This window comes from Littorina saxatilis, linkage group LG3 (assembly GCF_037325665.1).
Source record: "Littorina saxatilis isolate snail1 linkage group LG3, US_GU_Lsax_2.0, whole genome shotgun sequence".
In the NCBI taxonomy this organism is placed as follows: domain Eukaryota; kingdom Metazoa; phylum Mollusca; class Gastropoda; order Littorinimorpha; family Littorinidae; genus Littorina; species Littorina saxatilis.
In genome coordinates this window covers 26,203,712-26,227,376 of record NC_090247.1, presented here as the reverse complement: position 1 = coordinate 26,227,376, position 23,665 = coordinate 26,203,712, and the positions used below count along the sequence as shown (strand labels likewise).

At 40.0% G+C, this 23,665-nt stretch overlaps 1 protein-coding gene across 2 annotated transcripts; it reads right to left on the bottom strand.

Moving 5' to 3' along the window:
• Positions 1-191: 191 nt before the first annotated feature.
• LOC138961994 (GTPase IMAP family member 8-like) lies at positions 192-20,423 on the bottom strand. 2 transcript variants are annotated; one of them, XM_070333687.1, is made up of 7 exons: positions 20,353-20,423; positions 8,641-8,936; positions 7,642-7,818; positions 6,912-7,163; positions 6,322-6,511; positions 5,100-5,278; positions 192-3,034 (listed from the first exon to the last, which is right to left on the bottom strand). In XM_070333687.1, the coding sequence occupies exons 2-7, from the start codon at positions 8,932-8,934 to the stop codon at positions 2,432-2,434; spliced, it is 1,695 nt and encodes a 564-aa protein (XP_070189788.1). In that variant the 5' UTR covers positions 8,935-8,936; positions 20,353-20,423; the 3' UTR covers positions 192-2,431. The 2 variants fall into 2 exon arrangements, with proteins under 2 accessions (XP_070189788.1, XP_070189789.1); XM_070333688.1 differs by having other exon boundaries at positions 20,358-20,423.
• Positions 20,424-23,665: the final 3,242 nt, after the last annotated feature.

The window sequence follows — 23,665 nt, the reverse complement described above, 5'->3', positions numbered from 1 at the left end:
TGTCTCTTGTTGTTTATACTATAAATCATCTTATCTCTCTCTCTCTCTTTCTTTCTCTCTCTCTCTCTCTCTCTCTCTCTCTCTCTCTCTCTCTCTCTCTCTCTCTCTCTCTCTCTCTCTCTCTCTCTCTTTCTCTCTCTCTCTCTGCTCTGTCACCACCTTGGAAAAGCATAATATACAAACACATCCTATCACATTGTGATGAAAACAATTTATTTCATCCAAAGCAATCTGGTTTTCGGAAAAAGCACTCGATCGTGTCATACAGTTCTTATAAATCGCATTAATCAATGGCTATAACCAGCATAAATTCCAATACATTTTCCGCAGCACTTTTTGTGGATTTTGCAAAGGCCATTGATGTTACTCTTCATTCTCTTCTCATCAGGAAACTGTCAATATATGGCACACAATGTACCTCCATTAATGTTCTCTTTCCAAGAAAGCATTATCGCACTACTGATTTGGTCAGAGTTAAACCATGTCTCTTAACCATACCAAAACAAAATTGATGCTCATAACCACACGACAAAAACGACAAAACCTATTATCGAGCATTCCGCCCCTTCATATCAAACATCAACTATTGGAAGAAGTGTCCAGCCATAAAGTCCTTGGTGTAATGATTGAAAATAACTTGTGATGTACTGATCACATTGACAAAAAATATATCAGTTATCAAAATGTATTGAATCTTCACTCGCAAAAGATCTTTATGCTTTCTCATAAAGTTATTTAGCTCCAAGTTTTTATTTATAGTGAATCACACCACCCATCCATCCACCCATCTACCAAGTCCAGACATCGGTAATGCTGTTTCTGTTGCTGAATTAATTTTTTTCTTCAGCGACGAATATGAAAATAAGGATTTCTCCAATAACAAATTAACACGATAACACATTCAAAATGTCATAGAAAAGCCGTTAGAATTAGCCTTTAGCACAAAGTAACGCTACACATTGTTAAAAATACATGTCACAATAACATGTAAATAGCATTTATCATTAGTTAAAGGCACAGTACGCCTCCCGTAAACAATCACAGATACGGTCAGGCTTTTACACACAGTACAAACACCCTTTCGTTTAAACACTCACCGCTTGAGAACATCCTAGGTGCCCTACGTAAAGAGCGAGCAATTTTCAAAGAATTAATGTTGCGGATTGTCTGATCAGACAATCGGACGGTGCGTTTTGGGGCTAGACCTAACTTTTAAAATCTAAATAATAAATTGACAGCTTGTTACACAAACATTCTTAAATCATAAAAGAATTCTTTTTTCATCAAGACAAGATCAGTACAATTCGAAGTTTTGAAAGTTTGAAAAAAGAAAAGCCCGGAAGCAGGGTCACGCAAGGTCGTGGTTCTCGTAGCAGACGACGGTTATGCCTATCGCCAGTTCCTCTGAACAGTCAAAGCCATCGCTAGAGTTCGTGTGAATCGCAGCCGTTTGTTGCGTTTAGATTCAGATGTACATAATAACGTGCTATTGCAGATAAGCTTACAGCGAGTCGCATTGAAATTACAAACTGACGACTACATTGTGAAAAAAAGGAAACTGGATCACACGGGTTCACAATGGTTCTGGGGTAAGATAAACCACGCAAAAATAAATTCTTTGAAAATTGCCCGCTCTTTACGGAGGGCACCTAGAATGTTCTCAAACGGTGAGTGTTTAAATGAAAGGGTGTTTGTACTGTGCGTAAAAGCCTGACAGTGTCTGTGATGGTTAACAGGAGGCTTACTGTGCCTTTAAACAGTAAACCTTAAAAAGCAATGGAAATAGCACAACAAAAACCACCATACTAAGCAACCAGAACAATAAGATTATGCTGTTAAAATACAGAAAAAGTGGCCACATGGCAGGTACCTATTGCTTAGTGTCTGCAGTGCAAAAGACAGATAAGCTGATGGTAGATTTGCTAATGAACACAGTGCCTGTGTGTGTGTGTGAGGATTGCACAAGATCTCATTCAAGAACAACTGCACCAACAACAAATACACAGTCATTTTATCTGTTTGCCTTCTTTTGAAAATTATACATGGAGTTGATATGATGCGTTATTTTTAACTATGTGTGTGTGTGTGTGTGTGTGTGTGTGTGTGTGTGTGTGTGTGTGTGTGTGTGTGTGTGTGTGTGTGTGTGTGCGTGTGTGTGAGTGTGTGTGTGTGTGTGTGAGTGACGGATGAGTTTGTGTTACTGTTTGTTGATTTCTTACGGGAGCCTTGAAGGCTTCGCCTCTTGTTCTTCTTCTTCTCTTCTTCTTAACTTGCTTGTTTGCTTCCTTTATTCCCTGCTTCTTTCCTTCTGCAATCCATCCCTATTTGCTTGCTTAATTCCTTCTCTCCTTCATTGAAATATCTTCCTGTGTTCCATGTATTCCTCCTTCCTTTACTTCGCTCCTTCCCTTGTTTCTTCCTGTAGGCCTTTCTAACCAATGACACATGATTTGAAGACATTAGTGGGACCACCATGGGATTGTTGAGAAGGCTGATCTCTATCTGGGGATTCTTTCGTGGCTGTATCATAACTCGGCTTCCGCATATATTGGCCTCCTGTTTTGGGGGAGTCTTTCTCCACTGCAATCTTCTTGCTCATCTTCAACGTCTTTTTATTGTTCATTTCTTGTATGATGGCCATTTCTTTCAACAAGCGGTTTCTCTGAAGCAACTTTTCTGTTGCTGACGACGTTTCGTTGTCGAAAACCAGGTATCTGTTGTTTGCTTCTGTCAGAAGCTTCTGAAGTGAGGCCGGCGCGGATTTGATATCATCGTCGATCGTCCTGCGTTTGTTCGTCAGCTTGTCTCCTCCTGTGAAGATAATGATGACGTGTTTGTTGAAGTCGTCACCGATGACGCGCTGGAAGGCTTGGAAGACTTTGTAGTCTTCGTCCTTGAAGCGTTCGTTGGCCTTGGTGACAAAAAGGACAATGTCTGGTCCTGAGTCGAGTTCAGAGAACCACTTTTGAACGTTGTTCAACAGCCTGTTGGGACGGTCTCCATCTTTTTGGAAGGATCCTGGGGTGTCAACTATCTGCATGACAATACACAAAACATTATCGTACAGGGTGACCAAAATAAATGCCACCCATAAACATGCTTATAGCTTCTGCGTCTGTTCAACAAATTACTTCATATTTAGTGTACATTAACTTCAACTTATGCATGGTGATATCACCAAGTTTCAAAGTTGTTGGTCAGGTTGTCCGATTCTTGTGCTCTTTCAAACATAATATCTAAATTCAGAGGTCGATTCAACAGTAGAAGGTTTGACATTGAGCGGTAGCCACACTCGCCCTATCTAAACCCTCCTGTAGTTGTTTTTTCATGTCATCAATTATCTGGGGTGTTTTTGCATACTTCGACTGTCAGATATTTCAAACGAAAAAAGTCTGGAACGTTTAAACGGGTTGAGAGTGGGAATTGCTCAATGTCAAACCTCCTACTGTTTAGTCGATCATAGAATGTGGATATATTTTTGGAAAGAGCACAAAAGTCAGACCGATTAACCTACACAAAAGAAACTTATTGATATGACCGTGCACACATTGAAACTAATGTACACCAAATATGAAGTAATTCGCTCAACATATGTGGAAGTTATTAGCATATTTATGGGGGGCATTTGTTGGGATCAACCTGTAAGAGAGATGTAATATATGCCATTCTGTGAAAGGATTGTCCAAAGCATCATATAAACAGCAAAACAAGACAACTTAACGAATGTGAAAAAGACAAAGCTCTGTATTTGCTCATCGGAAACCATGCACATACAAAGAACTGCTGAAAGGAGTGATTAGATGTCACACGATTGGCGTTAACGTGATGAATTCTGTAACATGGAAACATTAAACAAAAATGTTCGCTCAGCCTACTAAAATCATACCTTCAAATCAATTGCTAATATAAGTTGTAGTTAATGACTTCCACAACATTCTGTGACTACACTTTAGGAGTTGTGTTTTGGTATGCAGTGTTACACGATGAACACATTTTCTGATGACAATGGTAACTTGAAAATTGGACCCCGATTACTGAGAATGCCCTAGATTTAAATATACGTTTTGTTTGTGCCTGCATACAATAGACGTCGTACGGTAAGTCGTTTTGCTCTCCAACATGGAGCTGATTGTGTATATGAAAGAACAGGTGGGCGACCATTATTTTCTGTTGGCTAAGCAAATATTTAGCAATTCTCAGCGTGGCACCCAGGGGTTGAGAAATAGAAGTTGTCTGTGCACTCACTTCAGTGAATCAACATATGTCTTTTCTTGTATCCCCTCGGGTCAGGGTAAACGTAACTCGTATGAAAGTCTTAGTACGGTTAAACTCTTGTGAGTTGTTTTCTTTCTATTTGTTCAAGAATTGTCGTGGCGTTTTTTGTAGATTAAGTAAAGGTTGAACTCTTTACATGCCAATCTGGCATCTCTGGGCAAGCATTGCTCACTTACGTGAAACAGAATTTTCTTAGAATGTCCCCACACTAGCTTCGAATTGTTCCACACTAGCTTAGAACATCATCTGGTTAAATGTGGCGAATGTTTTGAGCGCTCTAGCACCGTTGGCTTGTCAGAACAGGAGGCGGCCGGTCCGTATTAGGAGCCAGATCGTATTAGAGGACCTTCCTCTATGAGTCGCAATTACCAGTAGGGAAACGCGGTTGGTGCTACAAAAAACAATGAACTTTAATCAGCGTGTTTTACAAAGAATAAGGCATGAATTGGCAAGACACTGTACAGCCGACCTTTTTCTTTCCAGAACATGCAGATCGGAGTTACTGGAGCAACACATGCAAGTCTCCACTTTTCATTCTTACTGAGCTTGCTTCCACATTTAAGAACTACAACTCACAGTTAGCCCTAAAAAAAAAAGAGTTATTTCCGGAATTCGTCTATTGGTCCGGGACTGTTTATTCGCGCTGGGAAGCGTTCCTTATTTCGCAGCTAACCTCGTGGCCGTGTACTCACTTGCAATCCGCTAGCTGGGATTGGGATGGTCACTCAATATTGATTCAAGAAGACTGCATGGACTCAAAAGTTTGGTTGTGAAACCATGCTATTTTTTAAGCAAAACCATGCTACATATAGCCAGCAACTAACCTCGAGCTCAAAGCCTCGTAAATTGTAAGTGGCCTTCTCGCAGAGTTGGGTACCAGGAGCAAAACCCATGTGAACCTTGAACCCTGCAGTGTTTGTGTACAGGATGCTGTTTCCGGTGGCGCTCTTTCCACTTCCGCTCAATCCGAGAATCACAACACGAAGTGTTTTGGCTGGGTAGGCTGGAGAGAAAAGCATGGATACAGGTAACTGCGTGCATACTAACGGGAACTTGCACTTTTATATAGCAACAACACAAAAATTGCTTTCGTTGGCTACAGAACTACTTGTTGAGAGCGCAAATATGTGTTTTTATCTAGAATTTAGTCATAACAATGATTTGTGATGCTACATCCAGGAGAGATATGTACCCATATACAAATCCCACTATAGAGCCAAAAAAGTAATAATGCAAACAACCAAAGCAAAAGAAGATAATATATCGTGTTCACCTTGATTTTATTCATTCTCGTGCTTCTTTGGACTATCCGTATGAATTAGGAATTTTCTTCCATTCAGGTAGATCTAATAATCTATAATATTATTGTTCAAAAGGTAAAGCAGAAAATGGTTTCATAAGAGATTTATAATTTCTAAAGCATACATGAACATGTATACAAACTTAAAGGGCCCAATGTCACTGAGAAAAGTAGATTTGAAATGTTTGCTCCTTCACAATAACTTGTTGTTGTTGTTGTTGTTGTTGTTGTTGTTGTTGTTGTTGTGGTGGTGGTTGTGGTTGTGGTTGATGTTGTCTGCTAGAAGATGAATACTACCCGAAAAACAATTTGTACAACTGTTGGAACTAATTAAGGGCGCATACTTTCCCGAATGAAAAATGCGGCTTAACAACTTAGATTTAGCAAGGGTTTAAAACGAAATGAGACCATCTCTCCGAATTGAACATATACCAAAAATTAGCTCGATGCTGTAGTTCTGACAGCCTGGACGTTTTTGAAATTAATTTCTTAAAAGCCGTCAGTGACAATCTGCGAAGTTAATTCACACAAAAGTTCCAACTTTGCAAAGGAAGCAGACAAGATGTTGACTTCTGGTACTGCTTACGTCGGAATCGTCCAAGTGGATTGACGTTCGTAACCCTTGTAGAAGCCTGGACTTACTGGAGATACTGATTTGAATTAATTGTTTTCGGAAGAAAGACTGTGTTTTTAAAACCGGTAGGTTTCTGTGAAGCTCTCATTTAAAGCCACGAAGCGTCACTCACTGTTGATGTTAGCAGTGTGCAAGCCAACAGCAATGTCCAGAAGCTTCGTCACTCCTGAATGCCTTTCGTCATTGTCAAGGACGCCTTCTTTGCCTTCGCTCTTGCTGAGCATGACGTAACGGCCTTTTGCGTCTTCGAGCACCTGCTTTAGTTCCTTGTTGGCCCGCTGTAGTTGTTCCTGGAAGTTGTTCTGTGACAAGAATAATGAACTGATACTTTTTTTTTTATAAAGGCTTGGTAGATCAGCGGTAAAACGAACGGCTAAATATCTCAAATGCTTCTCTTAAAGACAACTTTGTAGACCACGTTGTAGATAAGCACAGATTCGTGCTAGCTTTTTTTCGTGGGATTAGAGTATCTCTCCCGTTAGTCATACACCAATTAAGTCTAAGTACCCGTCTTACATCTATCACGTCCCAATATTTAACATTTCTTGTTTTGCTTTTATTTTTGCCTGTTGTCAGGTTCCGATGGCGAAAGACAAGAGTTCCTTACTATGGCTAAGTGTCTCTCTATCACCCTTTCTATTTTCTATTTATCGTTTTCTTAATTGAAATCACTTCTAAAAAAACCAGTGTTGCGTTACGTACCTTATCAGCAACAGGCAGCTTATCCCCCATAGTAAAGGCAATCAACATGTTGTCAAGCATTCGTTCTCCCAGTAGTTCCCGAGTCTTCTGGTAGGTGGCGTACTCTTCCGGAGTAAAGCGGACATCCGCTCTGACGACGAGACAGGTGGCAGAAGGATACGGATAGGTCAAGGTCGTACAAAGCTGTACTTCTTCCCGAGCTTTTTCCTCGGCCATGTCAGAGATCAAATCAGGAACGTCCACAACCTGAACCTGTCAAAAAGACATAATTATGACATTAGAAATAAGACATGACATAATACACGGGACTGTGTTTTTACCATGTGTATACACACCAGGAAAGTGAAACATAATAAATAAACACACATTTATACAATTCAAATTTTGTTTTATCAAAATACCTCGTGAACAAAAAACAAGTTAACAGCGCCTGCAGAATATCTTTAGTACGACTCAATGAGGCTCTCCGGCTTCATAGTTAAAATACATTAAAAAAAAAAACACAGAAAAAAAAAACGTTGTTGAAGCGAACATCGAATAGAGTAACTTTTACTGCAAACATGAAAGCAATGATTTTAGAAATGCTAATATATATATATATTCTAAACTATCAATTCGAACATTGAAATTGTCCGTGTGGAACATGCCAAACTATGCCATATACATATGATCACCGACTGAATAATCATGTACGACATTTAAAAAAAATCTAAGTACATGTAACACGTACTTTGAGGTCCCCAGTGCCGTGCGGTCTGACGGACTCAGCAAGCTGGGTGTGTTCAGTGGCCGACAGAATCCCCGTGGACACTTTGAAGGGTGGCTTGGATTGGGCAAGAATGGCGTTTCCGGTCGAGCTCTTTCCGTTTCCAGTTTTACCGATGAGAAGAATCTGTAGCTTTGCATCCTGCAACCGTTTGAACAAAAGTCCCTTATTTGTCCCTTATTTGTTAACTGAACACACTTTTATCCCCCGGAGTAGCCTATTTATCATTTATAACAGAGTGTTTGTGTGACATGTAGGAAGGATCGACAGCGTTTTGGTCGATGTTATCATCTAATAAACAGTAAGTGAAGAAAATCATATCAAAACTATGCACACACAAAGTCTGATGATAACAATATTCTCGTGGTGATTTCCTTATAATAAAATTAGAAACAACCAGACTGAAGCCATGACAATTAACCAATCACTCAGTCATTCGATAAATTATTCAACCAATCAATTAGTAAATCAATCAGTGCGTAATGAAAATCAATCAATTACTAAATCAATCAATATGTAATGACAATCACACACAACCGTATTCAAATCTAACATAACTCCGTTCTTTTAACAATCCACTCATCCACGCTCATCGAAACCTCGTGAGCTTTGCTTGAAGTTGAGGTCACGGGAGTTTGGAAGGCCATCGCCAGTGAATCATGGCTCCGATATGAAGACTTTCGAAAGAAAAAGGCATCAAATCGAGCGGACACTGGATACAAAACAAATATTCGCTAGGGTCGTGGTTTTAACTGGTCGACCACGTGTTTTCTGTTTGTCACCCTGAATCGAGGCTCAACTCTTCCAAAACGCTTGCAAATCCTGACAGAGTTGTTTCCAAACATCGTCTATTCACTTTATTCTTCCTTACTTTGACCATGCAGTTTAAAAGCGAGCAGGTCAGCGTGGAGCGCTGAGAGAGTGGGTGGTGCCGAATCATAGCCGTCCAATCAATTAGCCAACCTGTTGTGCCGCCTGTCGATCAGAACCCGCATGCCGCTTATCCTGCCAGGATCCTCGTCTCTCAGCTCCCGGGCCTCTCCTCTCCTTTGGTGCATATAAAGGTCCTTGTAGAATTACAGACTCTGAAGAACGTCTGTTTGAAGCCTTTTGAGCGTTCTCATGAGCTCGGGGAGGAGGTCTTTGTGGAGGCCTTGAAGGACTACTGCTGTTCATCTTCTCGGGGCGTGTACGTTCTTTAATGGTTCTCGGTGTGTCTTTATCCTTCTGTACGCTGACGCACGTTAGTTTTTTCATTTCTGAAAGAGAAACAGGCACAAGTACAATCGTGCACACACATACTCACACACACACGCTCGCTCATTTACAAACACAGGCACACCCAAGCTCGCACGCACGCACTCACGCACACACACACAAACACATACACACACACACACACATACACACACACACACACACACACACACATGTTCTGGCTTAGCTACCTGAAGCTTACGTTAGTCTAGCAGTTTTGGTTAAGCACTGCTGGGTAAGTTACAAAAACATTTGTGTCAAGGCCATTAAATAAAAAAAATGAGCCCTCAAAGTTAAACGCAATTTAGACAGCGGCTGAAGTGGAGCGTCGCAGGAGGTATATGCGTGATCATGCATGCACCAAGCAATAAGAACAGAAACCGTGCCCTCGACAGGCATGCATACAGGGAAATTGTTAGGTGTCTGTTGCACCACACTTTGAAGTAATCCCACACTTTGAAGTAAATTACTTCAAAGTGTGGGGATGTGCCCCACACTTTGAAGTAAACCCATTTTTTACTTCAAAGTGTGGGGGGATCTTCCCACACTTTGAAGTAAACTCAGTTTTTACTTCAAAGTGTGGGGGGATCTTCCCACACTTTGAAGTAACTTACTTCAAAGCGTGGGACTTTTGCATCGCCTGTTTGAGCCTGATGATTTTGTCAAAAAAAATGGCAAAGTCTTTTGGATGAGTGAACAGAAAAAGTGAGCAAGCCAAGAAACATAGTGATGTTTGTTATCAGGCTTTAAGCAATGTCCCATTGTTGAGTGTGACGAAAACTCGTGGTGACGATTTTAAAACATGTTGGGTCACGCATGGTCCAATCTTACATGGTCCAACCTTACATGGTCCAACCTTACATGGTCCAACCTTACATGGTGCAACCTTACATGGTCCAACCTTACATGGTCCAATCTTACTTGGTCCATATATATATTATTGGACCATGTAAGATTGGACCATGTAAGATTGGATCATGTAAGGTTGGACCATGTAAGGTTGGACCATGTAAGGTTGGACCATGTAATATTGGACCATGTAAGATTGGACCATGTAAGATTGGACCATGTAGGGTTGGACCATGTAAGATTGGACCATGTAAGATTGGACCATGTAAGATTGGACCATGTAAGGTTGGACCATGTAAGGTTGGACCATGCAAGATTGGACCATGTAAGGTTGGACCATGTAAGGTTGGACCATGTAATATTGGACCATGTAAGGTTGGACCATGTAAGGTTGGACCATGTAAGGTTGGACCATGTTATATTGGACCATGTAAGATTGGACCATGTAAGGTTGGACCATGTAAGGTTGGACCATGTAAGATTGGACCATGTAAGATTGGACCATGTAAGATTGGACCATGTAAGGTTGGACCATGTAAGATTGGACCATGTAAGATTGGACCATGTAAGGTCGGACCATGTAAGGTTGGACCATGTAAGATTGGACCATGTAAGATTGGACCATGCGTGACCCAACATGTTTTAAAATCGTCATCACGAGTTTTCGTCACACTCAACAATGGGACATTGCTTAAAGCCTGATAACAAACATCATTATGTTTCTTGGCTCGCTCACTTTTTCTGTTCACTCATCCAAAAGACTTTGCCATTTTTTTTGACAAAATCATCAGGCTCAAACAGGCGATGCAAAAGTCCCACGCTTTGAAGTAAGTTACTTCAAAGTGTGGGAAGATCCCCCCACACTTTGAAGTAAAAACTGAGTTTACTTCAAAGTGTGGGAAGATCCCCCCACACTTTGAAGTAAAAAATGGGTTTACTTCAAAGTGTGGGGCACATCCCCACACTTTGAAGCAATTTACTTCAAAGTGTGGGATTACTTCAAAGTGTGGTGCAACAGGTGTCGCTTATTGGCGAACTGCTCAAAAGTTTTACTCGTCGAAAACGTTGCCGAATTTTTCACACTAGGGGAATTGTGACATCAAGGACTGCCTAAAACGTTCCATCATTGTGGGACTTTTGTGGTCATTTTGACAAATGTGCCAAAGAAAATAATCCTTGAAACTTCGCTGAAATAAAAAAGATAAAAAGCACAGAGTTATTAAAACATTCTGTTTTTGTGAACACAGTCAATGCCCTCAATAAGAATTAAAGAACATAAATGTAACGCAAAAGCCAAGCATTTGTGGAAAAAATGTCAGCCTGACACGAACATAATTCAAGTACTCGAACGCTCTAAAGGAAAGAAGATCAAGCTTGATATGTGGCACAAACACCCTTTCATATTTCTAAGTTCAGGTTTTTTAAAGCTACATTGATATCACGTTTGACATGTTCCAAATCCTTACATTTACGTAACCTTCATCTGAAAGGAGTGCAGTTTCAACAACAACGACAAGCTTTTAAAAGACAGTGAAAAGCATAAAAATAGAGATGGGGTGGAGGGGGGGGGGTGGTTCAGATATTTATCATGAAAGGCCGGGTAGGGATGGGCGTTGTGGGTAAAGGGAGACGGAGGTGAGACAGGGGTTATAAATAGCGTATAGAGAAAGGATTTAGGTCAAAGGTAATATAGTGGTTGAAGTGGGCCAGCGCCGTATTTATTTTCTAGTTTTTGTGCGTGGTTTTTTTAAGCACCTCAGTACATGGCTGTGTAAAGGAGTGGTGGGGGTGGTGGTGGTATTTCTGAACATTGTGATATGACATCGATAACGTCCTCTGACAAACGCCTTTGCGGCACCAGTAAACACACACACACACACACACACACACACACACACACATACACACACTCGCACACGTACATACACACACATACACACACTCATGAACTTACACAAACACATGCACACACACGCACACACACACACACACACACAAACACACACACACACACACACACACACCTACACACACACACACAAACACATGCGCGCACATGCACACATACACGTACACACACACATGCGCGCACAAGCACACACACACACATACACACACACACACACACACACACACGCACACACACACACCACGACCCTCGTCTCGATTCCCCCCTCTACGTTAGACCAAAAGGCACTGAACTCACGTTGGAATGACGAAAACAAAACAAATACAGGCGACGTTTCGACAGTGATATCAAAATCTCGACCTCCGGTCACGTTTTTGATATCACTGTCTCAACAGACCACAGCAGAAGATATCATCACACAGTCCGTCAATATTGGGTACTGTTCATGAATACAATGTGTCGGCGCTGTCTCGACCTCGGGGTATCGGTCATGTGAAAAAAATGCAGTGCGTTCAATTTCATTCTGTGAGTTCGAAAGATTGACTTAAATGTATTAATTCGCTTTACGCGTGTTGTTATCCTTATTGAAGGCCGTGTGCCCATTTATGAAACTGATCAAGAGAGAGAGAGAGAGAGAGACTTAGACTTAGACTTAGACTTAGAACATTTTATTCACATAAAGGGTAGACATTTTAGGCCATAGGCTTAATCTTACAATGTGCCCTTTACATTCACACAAACACATATTCACGCGTGCGCCCGACTAGAATCATAGAAACATCAAGCATACAGTAATAATAAATGAGAAAAGTAGTAGAAAATACATGAATGGAACATCAATAAAGCAATTACAGAATGGAACATTAATTACGCAATCACATTTGCGCACTCACACGCAGACGCACAAGGAGGAACACATATAATACTAATAATAATATACACACAACTAAGTGCCATTCAACAAGCACACAGTGAGCCTACCAAGACAGGGAGATTTAGCATTATGTAGGCATGCAGCAGTCAATATTTCAGAGTAATAAAATAATTATAATTAACAAAGCTAGCTACAATACCGGCAGCGTAACTTATGAAGACCTCAGTATGTGTTTCCTGAGGGAGGTTTTGAATGCGTTCAATGAACGGCACGTTTGTACATTCGAAGGAAGAGAGTTCCACAGTGAAGGTCCCACAAAAGCAAAGCTAGTTTTGTATAGATCTATGCGAGTCCTTGGTAACATATATATAGATTTGTTTGACACATAACGCTCGGAAGCTTTAGTCAAGAATGCATTTAGGTATGGTGGGGCCAGCTCATTGAGCGCCTTGTACATTAGAATTAAGATGTTGTAATCAAACTGCTGTTGAAGTGGAAGAATATTGGCTACCTTCAACTTTTCTGACGTGGACAGATAAGGATTGGTTACAATAAGCTTAGCACCTCTTCTGTGCAAGGAGTTTAGTTTTTTCATTATATTTTCACTGGCACCGCACCATACAGTGGAGGCATAATTAATATATGATAGACAGTGTCCCACGTAAAACATTTTCAGTCCCTCCTTGTCTACAAAGGGTTTTAGTTTAGATAGGAGATGGAGATTGCTTGACAGCTTTTTACAGATATTCTTAACGTGTATGTTCCACCTAAGCTCCTGGTCAACTTCAATTCAATTCAAGAGAGAGAGAGAGAGAGAGAGAGAGAGAGAGAGAGAGAGAGAGAGAGAGAGAGAGAGAGAGAGAGAGAGAAAAAAAAGAGAGAGAGAGAGAAAGAGAGAGAGAGAAAGAGAGAGAGAGAGGTGGCATACAGACAGACAGCCGGACGGACGGACGGACAGAGGGACGCAGACAGATTGAGAAAAACAGAAGAGTAGGAGACAGAAGCGGGGTATACAGTATGGCAATCCGAATGGTGCAAAAGTCCCTTTTAGCTCTTGATGTCTAAATAACACATTATTTAGCTAAATAACGCGTTATTTAGCTAAACAATGCTTTATTTAGCTATATCATGCATTATTTAGCTAAATAATGCATTGTTTAAATTAAACAATGCATTATTTACAGATACAGAAAAAAGAGAGCCCAGAGCACTAAATAATGCATTGTTTAGCATAAATAAGAGATTGTGTTTGTAAATAACTCATTATTTATAAATAATTACGCGTTTTCTCTAAACAATATATTATATGTAAATAAAGTGTTATTTAAATTTAAATAAATAAAATATTATTTAGATAAATAAAATATTATTTATCTAAATAAAATATTATTTAGATAAATAAAATATTATATGTAAATAAAATATTATTTATCTAAATAAAATATTATTTATCTAAATAAAATATTATTTAGATAAATAAAATATTATTTATCTAAATAATTTATTATTTAGATAAATAATTTATTATTTAGATAAATAATTTATTATTTACTGTTTTTGCCTTGAAATAGTATTATTACACTAAATAATGCTTTATATAGCTATATAATAGGTTTCCGCCATAATACAGAGATACCAAAGAAGCAGAGAGAGAGAGACAAGGCTAAAGGCTTCGACAGAGAGAAAAATCACAAGAAAAAGTCGCGTGAAGCGTAATGAAACTGAAATGCGAGAAAGAGTACAACGTCAAAATTATCGCGGATAGGAAATTATAGACCTTGAAATTCCCTTGATGCTGAAGTTCTGTGAATATACCTTATTATTGTCATCATTTTCACGAGTTTTCATTCACAAACACCTGGGAAATAAATCTCATGTTCCCCATGCAATAAATCCCCGGTTACCATAGTTGCAGGAAGCAGGTTATACATGGATAATCAAAAGCAAACCCAATAGAAACGCTCGGGGATTCTTCGGCTCTTTTCATTGGCGTTTCCCCAGACCTAAACAGACGACACGACACTGCCATGCAAAGTTCCAAAAACGAACTGGCAAACTGGCAAAAGTAAACAAAAAACAAAACTACTTCATGAAGGGTTATAAATTCATGACAAACAAATGAAACCTACCGATATGTTTTGTCTTCTTACAAAGTCATGGAGTGCGTGTATCTGTGTTTCGATACACAGACGTTCAGAGAAACACGATCGTCAAGTTTAATTCAAACCAATTGACCCCTGACACACAAATTTTGACCCGTGGACAAGACGTTGTATCGATAAACGAAGCGCAATAAGAAATAATAATAAAAGCAAAGAAAATAGCAACAAGATATGCAAACATCTAACAAAGCCGAGCAAGCAGAATGACAGGTCTAATGAAAAACAAAGAGGCACTGAGTCGGAAACAAGATCGCGATTCTTTCCTTCGCTGCACGACGCAAATCTTCTGTGACCTTTGACCCAACGTAGCTTCCACATTCGAATACTAAGCTTAAAGGGCAGCTGTCGGGTTGCCTGGTCTCAAAAATGCGCGGAGTCGCGTGCAAAAACGCGTTTAAGAGTTTTCCGAGTTGATTCAACTAAAGACTGTTGATTTGGTCCAGAAGAAGACACTTTCATCATTAGTTTGAAACCATTAAAATGCGTGAAACTTTCTGCTAGTTCTCACAATCCGCAAAAAAACGAAGCAGTTGGCAGGCCGAAACGACTCAAAATCCGCGACCGACAACTCTGTCAGCACAAGAAAGACGCCGCAGCGTTAGCCTTGCTGTGACGTCACTCGAGGAAGCCGATAAGGCCGCTGTGAAGTTTACAGTACAATGTAGACTACAGCTGGACATCTGTAATGCTGCACGCGTGATTGATTCTTGCACAAAGTAAAGTATTAGGATGGTAATATCTTCTCAAGACCCACGTTCACATTTTCTCTTCTTTGATCTGACCGACTGCAACCTTTACAAGTCATTTCTAAAGTGGTTCACATGCTGCTGCTACTCCTCCAGTCCACCCGGTTAAACCATAAAGTTGCTCAACCACAGACCCTCGTGTCCCTTGTCAGCAGACACTGTACACTTATGAAGAAGGTCCGCTTGAGGTGTCACACCAATTACCGTGTACGTGTGAGGTACTGAATTCAAGACAAAAGCCAACTCTGTCGGTGGGAAAATCTAGGAAAGAGATGATGATAATACATCTTCAGTTACTCACTCAAGTAGATAGACGAGATAAGATAAAGGGAAGAGAGACGGAGACAAAGATGAAACAGTGGATCTAGTGTGGAAAATGGGGGAGGGGGTTCGGCCGCAAAAAAGAATTTGTCAAACTGTGTTTGTGATGGTTATTGTGATAACACGTATGTGTGTGTGTGTGTATATGTGTGATAACACATGTGTGTGTGTGTGTGTGTGTGTGTGTGTGTGTGTGTGTGTGTGTGTGTGTGTGTGTCTGTGTGTGTCTGTGTGTGAGTGTGTTTGTGTTTGTGTGTTTGTGTTCCTCGACGCGTGACAATATCTGCCAATAAGTTGAACAAAAACAGGGTTCAAGTGGAACAAAAGCAGGAGGGGGACAGAAGACATGTTATGAACTCCGTTTTTTACTGCAAAATTTTGGCCTGGGAGAAGTCACCCCATCCTAAGTTTCTCTTCACCTACCCGTGAAGTATGCTTGAGGGCTTGACTAGACAACCCGATTGCGCCCATTACACGGCATAAAGAGAGCACCGTTCAACCCGGCCGAATCCGCGGCTGACGTCACGCGTCCAAGGGAAGTAATTTTCGAGCGGGCTGCATTGACTCGGCCAAGAATGCAAACTTTCTTCGATTAAAGACATTGTAGCATGTCTAAAGTCTTCGGACTTGTGTTATCAAGTTGTCAAAATCACCAAGTAACTTTTAAGTATAATTTCAGTTACATGATAACTCATTCTAAGGAACAGATTTTGAGAGCCACAACCCGACAGCTGCCCTTTAATATTTACAACTGAAAGCCGAGGGGGTGGAATACCGAGATGAACCTACAGAACTGTGCATCCTCAAACCTGACATTCATCCCAACATTTTATGAACTCAAAAACACAGAAAGTTGCTTTCACACGCCAGCTTTGATTGCCAGTGGTTATCAAAACGGAACTCGTGTGGTTATCAAAACGTAACTCGTGTTTCAAAGCATGGCTCCCTGTGTTGATTGTGCACTTATTTTCTCACTACCAAAATGATGACAAAAACGATGTTTGGTGGTTTGTTGTAAGACCAGCTTTTTTTTCGGTCCTCGGGGGGCATATCGACTTTTGTTTCATATTTATTGACCGCGGCCGAAACAAAAGACGAAATGCTCCCCCTCGGACCGACAAAAAAGCTGGTCTGTCAACAACCCATCAAACATCTTATAATGTCTGTCTAGAAACAATGTGTAGCCTTTGTGAAGTACTTTTGCTGCCAAGTACTTGAAGAGCAACTTGAACACGACACTGCAGTGGAATTTGGAGTTCATTACGAGAAAACATTGTACATATAAAGGACTAAAAAACAAACACTAGAGAATTTGTTGGGACTATTTTCACAAAAAGGAATTCTTATTGTGCTAACAACACGCTCGCATTGTTTTCAAACTACTTCTAATGTCATTAGTAAATCTTAATTTTATAAATAAATCTGATCCCAAATCAAAGAAAAAAGAAAGAAAAAACAGGCTCATTTGAAATAACAGTTTTATCAACGAATGTTTAAACTACCAAGCTGTTTGCAGTCCCAAAGTCTAGATTCAAACAAAAACTACCTGGTAAAATATATTTTGAGAACAAAATAGCTTTAACAAGTCCGGTCGCCACAGTGCAGCCTGAACATTTTTTGAAACACGAAAATGACGCCATTAAATAAAGTTATTAAGAATTTGAGAAAAACAAGACAGAAACAAAAGCCCCCAAAAGTTTATCACTAAATTTTCAAGAACATCCGTTCTGTAGTTTTTGACCATATGCTTTTCAATCATACACAGCAGCAATAACAACGACATTTAAGTTCGAACACTGTCATTGCCATTGTCATCGTCATACTCTCTCTCTCTCTCTCTCTCTCTCTCTCTCTCTCTCTCTCTCTCTCTCTCTCTCTCTCTCTCTCTCTCTCTCTCTCTCTCTCTCTCTCTCTCTCTCTTTCTCTCTCTCTCTCTCTCTCTCTCTCTCTCTCTCTCTCTCTCTCTCTCTCTCTCTCTCTCTCAAATGAAAGTAGTTTGAAATATGGGGTCCCACAGGGATCTGTTTTAGGCCCATTATTGTTCTCCATTTATGTCAATGATTTACCACTTTGCATACGTAATAACTGTGAGTTGTTTGCAGATGACACTACTATTCATTCTAGTCACTATTCCATAAATTATTTATCAAAAACTCTACAAGAAAGCATTGATGCACTCCTGAATTGGTCAGAGTTAAACCATATGTCTCTTAACCATACAAAAACTAAATTATGCTAATAACCACAAGACAGAAACGACAAAATCTATTATCGAGCATTCCACCTCTTTATATTAAAAATCAAGTATTGGAAGAAGTGTCTCACCATACAGTCCTTGGTGTAAAGATTGATAATAATCTATCATGGCATGATCACATTGATTACATCTGTAAGATTGCTTCCCAAAAAATATATCAGTTATCAAAAATAAAACATTTCTTGAATCTCCACTCGCGAAAGATTTTTTTTTTACAATCACATCTTGTCAAATATTGATTATGCATCCACTGTATGGGATTGTGCAAGTGCTAATGTTTTTAAACCTTTAGCCAGTCTTCACAGAAGAGCAGTTAAGCTTATTATGCTAAAAAATCACACTCCTTCATAATCTGATTATAAAAATTTGCAAGTATTACCATTTCAAAAAAGATTAATGTATAATAAAGGTGTTATAATGCATAGAGTGATGTCAGGATATGCACCGGAGACATTACGTGATAATTTTATTTTGAACTATAACAGGCTAAAAATCATGACACCGACTCCACGTAATTGACCTTTTCAAATCAAGCCTTCTATATTCAGGTGCGGTCCTATGGAACTCACTGCCTATTTTTCTTAAGCATAAAACAAACACAGACAGCTTCAAAAAAAATTATATGTCGCACATAATGCAACTAAACATGTGCTGAATGGTTCATCAATTCATTTAAAATGTATGTGCATGTTAAACAAAATTATAATAATATGCAGATCTAAATTAAGATATGTTAAAAATGGACACTTTTTATCATTGGAAATTGTACTTAAAATGCAGCATGACAATTTATTTTTTTAAATTTGTATCTGTATATATATATAATGTATTAAGTTTGATGTGATAGTTATTTGATTATATTGTTTTCTGTTATTAGGGCGAGGGCTGGATGTAAAAAAGCAATATTCTTGCTTATCTATTACCCTCGATAATAAAGATTTTGTCTTGTCTTGTCTTGTCTCTCTCTCTCTCTCCTCTCTCTCTCTCTCTCTCTCTCTCTCTCTCTCTCTCTCTCTCTCTCTCTCTCTCTCTCTCTCTCTCACTCTCTCGCCTCATCAGTGCTACAAAAAGAACAGAAGTAGCCTACTAGACATAACCACGCTAAGGAAATGTCACTCTCGCGGAAAATCGGTAGTCCCCAAAACAGGGAGACAAAATAACACGCTTTCACCTTGTGTAGTTAGGCAGTTCAAACGTGTCTTTTGCGTTGTTTTTGGTGTTAAACACTGACCTGCGATTAAAGAACAGATATCGTCCTCGAGGTACACTGCAATTTTGAAGAATTCGTAGCCTTTTTTTGTTGAATATCTATTCTTCAAAAAATACTCACGATCATCAAGAGTTGAAAAACAGTGTGCCCCCTGCTGAAAATACGATTTTTAGGTAGTTCTATCGTTAATCGTACCGTTCTGATCACTTGCATTAGCACCAGAGTGTGCGAAAGGCTCCAAAATGCAGATGAAACACACCAACCTCGCTACTTCGCAGCCATTTTGAACGATCTCAGTCACCAACTATTTTTCGATCAAATGCTTACGTAAACACATGCTGTCAAAAGATGTTCGAGTTTAATGTTGCAACAATATTCATCAAGTGGATTTACAAACAATTAAACCACTGTAATCCGGAAAAAAGACTTAATTCGCTGAATAAGGGTTCTTTCATACGTTAGATCGGGAAAGCCCCTAGCATCATACAGAATTGTTCATAAACCTAAACATACACTAAAGTCTTTTTGAAAACCTGCAGCCTGTTTCAAAGACTTTCAGCAATGTTCAACATTATAAATCGAAAAAACTTGACACATCGAAATAAATTTGGTTGACAAAACAGTGTTCCTGGTCACAAATCAGTGTGTGATACTTTCTTTAGAACTTTCTTTCACAAAGTGAACGTAGTTTTCTAGCAATCGGCGTGTCCCCTGTTTTTGTGGTGCACTACCTGTGTTTTTATTTGAATGAATTTCAACTTTACAAAGATTGCCCTCTCTCTCTCTCTCTCTCTCTCTCTCTCTCTCTCTCTCTCTCTCTCTCTCTCTCTCTCTCTCTCTCTCTCTCTCTCTCTCTCTCTCTCTCTCTCTCTCTCTCTCTCTCTCTCTCTCTCTCTCTCTCTCTCTCTCTCTCTCTCTCTCTCTGCTGCCCCGCCCCCTTTGAGATATCATTTTTTTTAAGTATCTAAGATAAAGTAACGTAAGTTTATGAAACGTGCAGTTACCTTATAATTGTACGTTAGACAGACCTCAGAGTTTGTTTTGCATTTCAATACATGGACGCTTTCTTAAAAATATAACTAATTCCTACCTTACATTTTCGACAGTTGTAAGAGATCGCTCCAAATGCAGCGTTCCTTCCTGGACAGCAGTGAATGTAGATATGTCCACAGACTTGTGTGTGATCTAGAGGCTTATTTTGTAGCCAGTGAAATTCACTTCCTCTTTGGAACTTATTTGTATGGGGGACTGTTCTGAACATAATTTAGATAATCTATATCTATAAGTAATGTCTACGCAAAGTGATTGCATAGAAATAATGAGTGTAGTCAATATTGCTGTCGTTGTCTTGTTCTCATTAAAACTATCATTTTAAATCGTCGTGATTGAAGAAGGGGGCAGTTCAACAACAACAACCAACCAAACAAAAGAAGTAACAGTTGACACAAGAGAAACTAGGAAGGTGAACAATAAAGCAAACTAAAATTGCAAACAGACACACACACACACACACACACACACACACACACACACACACACACACACACACACACACACACACACACACACACACACACACACACACATACACATATATATATATATATCCCATGACCTCCCTTCTTTGTCTCTGTTACTTCAGTATGGGTATATATGTTGTGTTTTTATAGCTCAATAAATACATCATGGACTCCAAAAACTATATGATAGTGCAGATTCCGATTTGGGCAAAGAACTACTTTCCTCCCGACCTTTGACCTCGCGCCGAACTGTATGAAGTTCCAAAATCGTATTGCACGGCTCAGAAAACCATATCAGTTGCACGCAAAAATGAATCTCAGAACTGATCTGATGTATGGGATGCAATAAACAAACGTTTCTTTCATTATGAAAGCAATGCAGATCGAAAAAAACCGAACATTCAACTTACAAGATACCCAGATGCTAGCGAACCAAAACAAAAACACGAGTACCCTCCCTTGCATCGTTAGCAGACGACTTTTGAGAGTCTGTCAGTAATGTGTTTGGTGTGCGTCTTCAGTTTCTCTGGCAGTGTCGGTGTGGGAACTGACAGAAGCAAGGGAGCACAGATAATAGAAGCCCTGTCACATAGACTAATCACACAACCAATACACATTTGGCTCATGTTTTAAATGACAGTTTCGAGTTTGTTAGTCAAACTCAAAGCAACAACACTGTCACTGGTGACATGCGTAGCGAGACCGAGAAGCGTCCTTACCTGGCACGGTTTGGCTTCGCTATCAAACATCGGCTGTTTCACGTGTTTTGCGAGCAAGTCTACTCTTTTGCCTGGCTCTGCAGTAAGTCCACATTGGCGATGAAGGTATCCAAGAACTTAACATGTGTGTATTTTTCCGTAATCCAGTCATATTACTTCAAAATGCAATCAATCGGCGGTGACAGACGTGTCAGCAATTCGCGACTTCACCAAGTCGGTCCCGTTTTCCTCACACCCATACCAGTTTAGGTTCATCCATCCAAACACACTCGCAAAACAGTTTATCATGTAGATACATTTCAAATAGGGAGCAAATGGTTAAATCTAAACCTACATATTTGTTCCCTAAAATTTGCTTCTCTGTCAATAAGCCTAATTGTATAGTAACACGTTCGAGAAAAACAACGTGGAATCGATTCTGAATCGAGTAAGCCAAATGGGTCCCAAACCCGTTTCGCCCGTTCTGCCGACCTGAAACGCAAAACAAAAGAATTGTGCGCTTCAACTAAATTAATTTCTATACGACTTCATTACTTTCTTGCAACTTATGAACCTTTACTTAAAGCTTTTAAATGGTCTGAAAGTAGTGTTACCGCGTACTTATCGATGCACTCATTCGTTTTATTTTTTCAGCGACGGTCACTTAGTTTAAGGTTGCAAAAGGGCCAAGTCTCGCTGGCACCACTGTTTTACAGTCCACAGATCGCAACAGTGCCGCTAGTAGTCTACACTTTGTGTTTGATGGTAGAATGGGATATACAGATTACAACACTCGTGGTTTTTTATATGGCTTGTATTTCAGTCAAGACCCAGCGGGAATATCAATCGAGAGCCACTCGCCAGAGGCTCGTGTCTCCCAATGATATTCATCCGCTGGGTCTTGACTGAAATACAAGCCATATAAAAAACCACTCGTGTTGTAACCTATACATATATATATACACACATACACACTCACGCATATTTTGAGCGCGCTAAACCTAACAGTGACTTTGCTGATTTCCTCAGTCGCCCATTTAATGGTAAGAGCACTGTCTTTTACATTTCACCAAGACTGACGGAATTATTGCTTCACATAGTAGGAAGACAACCGATATTTAGCAGCTCTGCCTTTGCCTGTCTTTGTTTTTTGTCTTGGATTTCATTACAATTTCTATGTCCGAAAAGAATGGAAAAAACACAGAATTGTTTGCAAGTGTGTTTTCACTCTCAAGTGCCGGTACTTACCTTTAAATGGGCGCCCGAGAAAATCAGTAAAGCCACTGTTGAGTTAAGTAACACAAAAGAAACACGAAATAAACCAGAAATACTGCATTCTGCTTTAGATTTTTTCAGAAACCTGCTATGCATAGGCTGCACACGTGAACTCAACCTATGAATGAAAAGGGGACACGCCAAAGGGTGCGGGGGTGGTAGGCGGAAGGGGAGAGGGGCTAGCAGAGAGGGGCTAGCAAGATGGGAGAATCTGTCTAGTTTGATTTTCTGTGTAAGCCCCGCCTTCCAATACCCGTAAGTGTCTCTATCCCACCTCCACCTTCTCTGGGTATTGTATGCACTATTCCTAGAGATAAAGATTTGAAATTTAGCCGAGAGCGAAAGAGTTTGTTTTGGGTGTTGAATATATGACAACTCACACGAGGAAGGTCTTAGAATGAGTGTTATAGCGTTCTTTTTTTCAAATCTGAATGCTGTTTGGTAGTCATTCCAGAACGTGATATTTCCCAACGGGCTGTGTGTTTGTTTACATTATTCGAACGTTTTAGCCCTGTATGACACGGACTATACATGCGTTTGCTAGACTGTAGGTTTGACTTCCTCAATCCAACGGTCTTAATCTGCTTTGACGAATGGGTATCTAGGAGGACTATATAAAATATGATGACAAACGGAATCCGGCTCCTAACACAGGAGAGCTGGGCGGAGCAAACCGCTCGCAGATTAAAATTCATTTCATAATAATAATTAAGTAGAAGTGCAATGCCAAGGCACTGCATAGCCCAAGCGAAGGACAAATCCGCTCTCTCTCTCTCTCTCTCTCTCTCTCTCTCTCTCTCTCTCTCTCTCTCTCTCTCTCTCTCTCTCTCTCTCTCTCTCTCTCTCTCTCTCTCTCTCTCTCTCTCTCTCTCTCTCTCTCTCTCTCTCTCTCTCTCTCTCTCTCTCTCTC

What these genes read in the sequence shown, in the direction of transcription:
- LOC138961994 (XM_070333687.1), bottom strand. Translation starts at nt 8,934, where the DNA reads ATGAAAAAACTAACGTGCGTCAGCGTACAGAAGGATAAAGACACACCG. An exon ending in AGCTGCCTGTTGCTGATAAG is followed by an intron (nt 6,512 to 6,911) that starts GTACGTAACGCA and finishes TTCTTGTCACAG; the next exon opens with AACAACTTCCAGGAACAACT. An exon ending in TACGAGGCTTTGAGCTCGAG is followed by an intron (nt 3,035 to 5,099) that starts GTTAGTTGCTGG and finishes ATTGTCATGCAG; the next exon opens with ATAGTTGACACCCCAGGATC.